The following is a 9896-nucleotide window of genomic DNA, read 5'->3' as shown; positions in this document are numbered from 1 at the left end:
CTGTAGTTATTATCTTATGGTTGTTATCTTGTTTTGTTTTTAGCCCTGAAGAAGGCTAGAAACTCTAGCCGAAACGTCGGCACATTAAAATAAGTTAGTCATACTTATTTGTGTTTCATTGACCGCACCCCCAACCATCTTCTCCTCATTTATCATCCACGGTCAACTATCTCTCATAATAATGAAACTAATAGTTAAAATTGCCATGGATACGATATTTATTTATCAATGGTCCATTCATGAATAAGGGTCGTATCCATGGCAACTTTAGCTAGTAGTTTAGCTATAGTTAATTTTTACCCAACTCTAGTGACAATGACGAAAAATTGTATTAGTAAAGATGAAAAAAATTATTTTATTTAAAAAACATTCAAATCAGAAACATTTGATTTAATGAAATTCTAATATTCAAAATTCCCAGTTTTGGAAGAATCACCAATACCTTATTACAATTATTAAAAAAATAGGAAATAATTATACAGACACAATAAACATTAAACATGTTAATATAATAAATCTCAAAACTGATTTGGTACCAAATATAAGGTCCTGTAGCACTGAATGAATGAGATATCGCTGGAATCAGAATTTCACGGAGCTCCAGTGAATCAGTCTCAGTTCTTACCTTTGTTTATACAAAAGCTATGGTTAACTTTAATTAAAATGATTTAGAAATAATCAATTTTAAAGCTCTGACGTCGGTTAAATTGGCTGATCAAGATGGGACAAATCGGTTTATAACATGGACATCAAGATATATGCTAATAAAATCAGTTGTTTGTAGATCCTCTGTTTGAAAAAGGGAAAAATTTTAGTTTTCAGAATCGACAAAGGGATAATTTTATTATAATTAGGACTTATTGAGTACTATTGTTCTTCCCCAGTTGATGATTATTAACACATTTCTTCCCACACATTTTTCCAAACATCAAAAAATGAATATATTATTATGATTATTTTTTTTTCAATTTCTTATTTGAATTAATATTAGTAAAAGTAACTTTATTATTTTATTTTATTTTTTAAATGCCCCTGTACCCATACTGCTCCAAAATCATAAAAAATAAATCTTGTACTTTTTTTTAGGGAATTCTTTCAGTGCAATATGTGACATACTATGATCTTTTATAATAATATTAAAAATATATAAACAATAAATAAATACATTAATTTTTGTGAAGTATATAAATAAATACTATAATATATAAAAATAAGTAAACTTACTGTTAAATAATATTACTATAAAATAATAACATACCGTGGCTTGCAAAGTAGAAACATCTTGCTCTGCTTTTTGTAACTTGAATTTCAAATCACCTAATTGCTTGTTAGCTTCTCCTGGACAACAAAATAAACAAGATTAGAACTATTAATAGGTTATAATAAACAAGATTAGAATTATTATTATGTTATAATAAACAATAATAGAAATATTACATAATAATAAACAAGATTAAAAATATTAATATATTATAATAAACAAGATTAGAAATATTAATATGTTATATTGGAAGAGAGTTGACCATATGAAGTAGATTGAGGGAAGATAGTCCCGGTGGCGGTCAATAAAGGTATCAAAATAGTAAAAGAAAACTATTTATTGTTAATCAACATTTCGCCCCAATTTGCAGGGCTTTGTCAGGGTTAAATGAAAAATGAAGATACAAACATTGTAAGAATTGACAGAATATTAAAATAAAAAACATTTCAAAACAATTGTTTTGTTTATAAAGTATATAAAAAAGAAATAATAATTTAAGGAAGTAAACGTATAAGCAGACTAGAAACTAGTTACTAATAAATACAACCAGGTGTGATATGCATCCTAAATGCAGATCTAGGAAATGTTAATAAATTGTAGAAAAATACTCATTAGAACTAGTTATAATTATGGTAAAAAGGTATGGTGATACGTAAAATGGAGATATGAAAAAAAATAATAAAACTAACAAATAAACATAGGGGAAAATACCTGCCAAATTAAAACAAAGATGACAACAGAGATGGTTGGGAAACGGATAGTCAGGTAAAAAATTGTCCCACTTTTTCCGCCAACCAACAAAGCTCTGCAACGTGGGGCAAAACATTGGTAAACAGTAAATAGTTTTCTACTATTTTGATACCTTTAATAACCACCACACGCACTATCTTCCTACAATTTATTTATTTATTGATATTTACAACTGTATAAAAAATACAACCAGTAAATTTTATCATAATGACATAATGATATGATACAGGATGTAGAGAAACTACCCAGTAGTAGAACTCTAACTTCCTACAATTAATATGTTAAAATCAATAGTCGGAACATTTATCTGGAAGATGGATTTATCTGTTGCGATTTAACACCTTACTTTTTATAACCACGACATAAATTAAAAAGCAAATTTTTAATTAATTTTTTTTTTTAGTTTCCAAAGATGGTAGAGTCAGTAAAACTTATTTTTTTAGCATAGTTTCGGCAAGAATTTTAAATCTTCTATTACAAGAATTCATGGAACACTCTTACAATAGGTCTGACGAAGGCCTAAAATTCGAGCTAAAATTTTTTTACTTTAATAATGATTATGCTGGTCATTATCGGTAATTTATATTTTAGAATATAGTTGGTTTTCTTTTAGAAGGTTCTTGATTTTATCTATTGAATCTACTGACTCTTTTACACAGAATAAAGATGTATAACATATAATTATTAGATATGTAAATGATTGACCGTATTTTCTAAAATATGAATGAGATGGTCGGAGGTGCGGTCAAAAAGGAATTTATCCTTGATATATAATTATTACAATTTATAAGAGAATTAAAAAAAAAAAAATCCTTTAACAACTTCTTTCAGAAACTCATTTCTATGTATTTATCTTTATTTTTTTAAACTTCCATTTAAAGTCTCTTTCAGTTACAACTATTATAATTTATTTTTTAAATTTCAATTTTTAAAAATTAGTCAGAGAAATAAGGAACAATGCTAATACATTTTCCATAATATTTAAGGATAAGAATAATTTTCGTTTCTTCAGTTTTAGTGTTTTAAAATTAAATAATTTCATCCATAAATAAAATAATCTTTATTTAACACAAACTCTGTATATCTTCCACATCAGCAGGGTTGGCTCCTATCCCTCTACCCCGATTCCTCTCTTCTTCCAGCTCAAGTTTAACATGGCGAAGTTCATCAGATAATTCGTTCCTTTCGGCAGCAAGTTTCTTCAATCGCACATCTTTAAAACATAATATAATTATTAACTACCAGTGTTTCAGATGGTGTATAATAAAAAAAATAAGTAAAAAGCAATATAAGTTACCTAGAGATCCAGAAACAGTAGCTAGTAGGTCTGCACCTTCAGCAGAGACGAGAGCTCGCTTTTCTCCTCGCCTCTTGTTGGGCTTATCGTCAGATTCATCCTCTGAAGAGGCATCGGAAGATGAACCGTCTCCTCCCACAATCACCAGACCCTGCTCCTACAGCATAAACAATTATTAACTAAAATATAATAATATATTTATTTTAAGATACTCCATAAATAAATACAATGTTATATGAACTTTTCATAGAAAAATAAAATTAAATGAATATCATACAAAAACTTGAGTAACAATCTTATTGAAAGATTATTAGCTGACCTATGTAATTAATTAAGGAAGATAGAGACAAAAGACATTTTTTTTCTTAGGGTTACTTAATTAAAAATTTTAACACAACATTGTTTGACTAGTGAATCATATTGTTTAAACAATGTTATGTTATAGTTTTTAATTAAGTGACCGTAAGAAAAATTTTTGAAAAAGAAATGGATATACTTAATAATAAGAAATATTAGTACTTGAAGACGGGGAAACCCTGAAACAAATATAAAATATTGATAATATTCTAAAGGAAGTTTATTTTTCACCTCAACATCTCGATATAGTTTTGTAATTAATAATCGTCTAATATAATAAAAAAAAAAAATGTTACATAACTATTTATTAAAACATCAAACACACATTCGTGATTACAATAATTTTTATTTACAATTTTATACTTTGATGGAACAGATTATAGAATGTTATTGAATCCGATTGATTGATATAAATTAATCTGATACACCAGGTTATGTAATCATTTAGTACATAATCATGTAGGCATGTCTGGAGCATGACTAGCTATTAAATAAATATGAAATAATATTTTAAATATAAATTCAGAATCCTTACTTGAATGAGCCTGTCACGCTCTTCTAAGGCAGCCATCGCTAACTGGAGATCTTTAGCGAGTTTCTCTGAATCCCTCTTCATCTGCTCGTACTGTCGACATTTCTCTTTATGTTCTCTCTGTAACATAGTGAAACAGATGTGATAACAGTTCATATATTTGAAAAAAAAAAAAAAAAAAAAAAAAGAAGCTAAATATTAACCAAGAAATATATATATATATATTTCAGCAAAATCTGATGCATGCATCACATAAATTCCACTTACCCCCCCCCCCTCCTCTTACGAATGTACCTAAGTTTTGCGTAGATTGGTAGGCTCATATTGAAGCTGTCTCTATTTTTGCAATTTTTGAAAAAAAAAAAAAAAAAAATCTTAAGCCAAGAAAAGAGGAAAATTATGAATAAAAAATTTCTATTTTTCTGTTGCTATAAAAATTTTTGGTTAATTGTTTATCAAGGTGGGAATAACAAATATAATTTTATTGCTGTCAAGAGTACAAAATTTTAACAAAAGATACTTAAGTTGTGATGCAATCGGGCAGTATTGGCTTTTCTCATCCCAATCAGATTTTTATTTTTTCTCCTTTTGTTATTCATAAAATTATTCAATATTTTGAATTTATCCATTTTTTTATCATTGCTAACAATAAGAACTGCTTATATTTTTCAAACAAACAAAATTAAAGGTATTTTAGGGAAAGATTTCTTTAAAAATTCGTCATTTAAGCCCAGTCATACTATTTCAATGAGGGTAAGACTTATCTGATTTAAAAAACCATTTAATTGTAAATTTATATGCTGATTTTAATTAAAATCGTAGAGCCGCTTCTGGGAAAATTGAAAAAATGTGAAAAATCGATTCTATAATGTGGCACTTCCGATCAGTTTCAGATTTTTTAAGCAAAAAAGTTGCTGTGACATCCACCCTAAATATGTAATTTCAGATTCAGATGACTACACCGTTTTTGAGGTAAACTGTCCACAGAGAGACTATTTTGCAAGACTAGGTTATTTGAATTTAGACGATTTCAAAACGTATAATTCGAAAAGCCGAATTAGAAATTTTGCACGATTGCAATACTTTCCATGTATAGAAAGTGAAAATTAAAAAAATATTAGTTCCAATTCTGAAATTCTTTATTAATAAGAGTGAGTGAAGCTGTGATCAGGGATACTAGTCAATAATATTCATATCTAATATTTAATCCAACAACAAAATATGTCTTACACAATCGAACTTAGACAGCATCACAATAATACCATTTTGATTTATGAATTAGCATCTTGAACAACCAAAAAAATTCATGCTCGAAACCATAATAAATAGTAAAAGATTGATTCCTCTTGGTTTATAAGCTCTAAATGAATGCCTGAGACTAAAGAATTCCTTTTATAATAATAATTCAAACTAAAATAATACAGTAACTATTAAATAATAGTGAATTTCATGCAAACACTACTGTAAATAAAAAAAGTTTGAGGATTAAAATTAAGTTTAAGAAATGAGATGCTAATTAAAGACATTAGGACATAGTAACAACAGGATAAGTGACCACACCAATGAAGTACTTCTCTACTATTGGTTCACACCAGGAAAAAACATGAGTCCTCCTGGACAACTAGGACTGCTCTCAGGGCATAAGGGTTTCCGAATAAAGCTTGACATACATGACAGAAACATCTATCCTTTATGCTCTAATGCTCTAGTTGTTGGGTTCTAGAAACAACCGAGCATATCATACTCGCCTATACCACCTATGAGGAACTGAGGGCCAAGCTGATTAGAGAGATGGAAGTCCTGTTGGAGAGTGATCTCCCTCAGATGATGGAGGAGAACTTCCTGTACTAAAAAGGCCGTTGTGTGCGGATGGAAGGAAGTAGTTAACCCCACTCACTTCTCCTTGGATAGGAGAAAAGGAGATGGACAAGCGAGGTCACCAGACAGAACAGAAGAGGATGATGCCTGAGAGAAGATCAGGCTATATGCATATCTATTGGGAAAATGAAAGGAATATGGTCCGGGTGCGGTCAAAAAAACTCAAATAGTAGAATGATACTATTTTAATGAGCCAACGTTTCGCCCTACGTTGCAGGGCTCCGTCAGGGCTAAAAAAGATACAAACACATAGTTACAAAAGGAAAACAAAAACATAAGTGTAAAATAACAGGGGTATAAAATGTAAAAAAGTAAGATATAATAAGATAAAGAAAATTTAAGGTAGTAAATAGTAAATGTAAAGGGTAATAGTAACAAATAGATAAGAAAAGAAATATTAAAGAAGATACAAATAAAGAGATGAAAAAAGAAAAAAGAATACAAAACAAATGATGAGACAGAATGCATACCTATTTTGACGGCAGTAAAAACAAAAATGACCGTTGGTATTGGGAGGAGTGGGGACGGCAGTTGTGCCATAATAACGAAAATAATTTGTAAAGTAAACATGACAGAACAGTATTTAAATCAGGTGAACAATAAATGGAAATATACATTAAATACATGCATTAAAACAGATAGAGAAACAAAGGAAAAGTAAAGTATAAAATAATGGGATACAATGTGTGTAAGTAATTAAGAAACAAAATATACCAAATGAGCGGGGATACAGAACAGTGTAAAATATAATAGAAAATTAATAATAAAGTAATTAATATAAGTATACTTAAGGAGATAACACATGAATATAAATTAAAAGATAGATATTCTACTATTTGAGTTTTTTTGACCGCACCCGGACCATATTCCTTTCATCTTTACACAGAGTCAATAAATAATCTTCCACTATTGGGAAAATAATGTTAAGTGTAATGATTGTATTCTATCCATCCTTCCGATGCTAGTATTTCCTAGTTTCCTTTATATTCCAAGTATTCTCGGTGGCCCTCCTATATCCTATCAACCCTCCTATATCCTGCAATTCAAATTCCCAGTCAAATCCCATACCACAGGTAGGTTGTCCTGACTTGTTCTTTGCTCATTTATTATCATTTTATATCATTATTATTATTTATTTTTTTATTTATAATTATTCTTTCATGACGTTTATTTTATCTCTATATATTTTTTTTTCTTCCCCGTATTGTTTTTGTTTTATGTGCATCTCCTGTACTTTTTTAGCTTTATATTTTACGTATTTTTATAAAGAAATTTTACTCTTGCCATTGCTACTTGTTTTTATTCTTATCATTGTATCTTATCTTATCTTTGTATTTTTATTCTTATCATTGTATCATTTTGTATCTTTTTAGCCCTCCAAAGTGGGGCGAAACGTCGGAAAATAAATAGTTGTAAACTATTTTTGTTTCTCTTTTGACCACAACCCTGACCATATTCTTATATATCAATTTTTACGGTCAACTATATATACATACATATAATAAATAATACTTTGAATATCAATTTGTAAGGTCAAATTCTTAAATGAACTATTTATGTAAAATCAATAATGGTTCTCTCAGACAGTTGCTGAGGGAAAAAAAAAATTAAATTTCATAAAACTTGAAGTATTCTCAGAATTGTTGAAAACTAGATAAAGGTTTATATGAATTTAGATTTAGGACAAAATGATGACATATTGAAATATTGAATATACAGTTGGTACTGGATTATTATAAATATATTGTCTACCAACTGGATTATTATTATAAATATATTGTCTAACAACTGGATTATTTTTTATTTATTAATGCATTCAGAAAAGTACATTGAATATGGTCTGACGAGGGCCCTGTTTCATAATAAAGTACACACTAATACTATTAATATTGTAGTTTGTATTTGGTACTATTTCAATGTCTTATACAATTTTGCCAGATAATGTTTTACTATTAAACTCATGTAATATCACTGACAGTCGTCTCCCATCATGATACAAAATTTATTAATGCTTGTACTTTATAGTTTGCGTACTTGTATTTATGAATTAACACTATTAGCATTCATTATGAAACAGGTCCCAGATGACAGCAACTATCGGTCAGTGCCAAAATAACAATAAAAAGACATAAAAGAAAGGAGCATTAAAACTAAAGAGCAGCTAAATGATATAATAAAATAAAAATAAGGATCTAAGTATATTTAAATAAACAATATATAATTAAACACACAGATATATAGCTAATTTTAATCGTGATACAATGAATCAAAGTAATTAGTGGAGTTATAAAAAGCTACAGACAAATATGGTCATTAGGTGAATCAAAATCAGTTGTAGAAAGTACCCAGTCAAATACTTTTTTTTTTTTTAGTTTTCTTTATGATTGGTATATTTATTAGTTATGGTAAAGAATTGAACAGATACGGTAGCATATAGTTTGAAGATCGTTTTTTACCAAATCTGTTATTAAAAGATGGTTTGATTTTTTAAGTTAAAAAAAGTTATTAAATTAAGAAAAGTTTTAGTTATTAAATTTAGATTTTTTTTCTACCCTTTTATAATATCTGTTATCTTTTCTAAGTAAATTACTGTCCAGAAATTTCAGGATAATTTTGTAAAAGTAAAATAGATCACTCTATATAATATGAGACAATACAAATCATTTGATTGTAAAAAAAAACAAAACAATTAAGACGCCTTGCCTGAATATTACATGTTGTTGCTATAGAGCAATGAGTAAATACTAAAATACAAGGTGGGTTATAAATAAAATCAAACAAACAATAGCAAATGTTTCATCTCGTTGGCATGGCAATCATTGGAATATTTCCAAAGAATATAACTATCATAATTATTATTGTAAAGTCATAGTAAATTGCAATAGTATAATATAATAACTGTAAAAGAGAAAAGCCAAAAACAAGAGATGTTTAGATGAAATGCTGATAGGGATTGGATGACCGAAACATTTTGCCAAATTTTTTGTTAAATATGTTGTTATTTAAGTTAAAAAATGTTTTGTGTAAAATGTTGTTAGTTTATATATATATATATATATATATATTCTTTATCTTTAACAAAATTTTGTAAAAAAATAAAATATGGTGTATTGACTGTAGAATCATTGATTAATTTAGGAAATGCACTTTAAACTATATGGTACCATATTTGTTGTTCAATCATCTACCAGAAAAACTAATAAATAAACAAATCACAAAGAAATAAATACACTAAAAGAAAAATCTTTGACTCGGTACTTTTTTACTGAAATAAACCTTACTGATTTTTATTGATGAAATAAAACTACCTGTAATTTTTGATTTCATTAAATTCCAAATAAACCTAGCCATATATACATATTACTTAGATATACGCAGCCCTTTAGTTATATTGTATTCTTATTATTTTTTTTTATTGTTAATTTTAAGGAGCACAGTGGCATAGTGATAAAGCACTATGCTACTAACTCCAAGCACCTGGGTTCGAATCCGACAGTGCCAGATAATTATTTTATGTTACACTGTAGCTGTGAGTCAACCCTGTGGGTTCTGGAGCCCTCCAAAAACAGTACTTCCCTTACAAAGTACTGAACCCCTAACCCTGACCCTTTAAGGTTTGTAGTGGTTCACATTATTATTATTATTATTATATTTAGTTAAATTTATTTGATACTTATTGCATGCTTTTAGGTATTTATTAGCTTCATTATTATTAATTTATTAATTATAAATTAATATTACTCTCTTCATAAGTTGTATTTGATTAATGTACTTTGTAACAGTCTATATATTATGTATTAAGATTAGATAATATGTATCAT

General features: G+C 28.1%; 1 protein-coding gene across 13 annotated transcripts in view; it reads right to left on the bottom strand.

Annotated features, from left to right (window-relative positions):
- Positions 1–9896, bottom strand: part of LOC106678097 (leucine-rich repeat flightless-interacting protein 2) — a 189616-nt gene that overhangs the window by 15678 nt on the left and 164042 nt on the right. For all 13 annotated transcript variants that reach the window (XM_067045380.1, XM_067045381.1, XM_067045382.1 and 10 more), the window contains 4 exons: positions 4201–4317; positions 3309–3465; positions 3087–3224; positions 1259–1338 (listed from right to left, as the gene is read on the bottom strand). In XM_067045380.1, coding sequence (XP_066901481.1) covers positions 1259–1338; positions 3087–3224; positions 3309–3465; positions 4201–4317 — 492 coding nt within the window. The remainder of the gene's footprint in view (positions 1–1258; positions 1339–3086; positions 3225–3308; positions 3466–4200; positions 4318–9896) is intronic.

This window comes from Halyomorpha halys, unplaced genomic scaffold (assembly GCF_000696795.3).
Source record: "Halyomorpha halys isolate HHAL.00 unplaced genomic scaffold, Hhal_1.1 Scaffold123.1, whole genome shotgun sequence".
NCBI lineage: Eukaryota > Metazoa > Arthropoda > Insecta > Hemiptera > Pentatomidae > Halyomorpha > Halyomorpha halys.
This window is presented reverse-complemented; position numbering and strand designations above follow the sequence as displayed.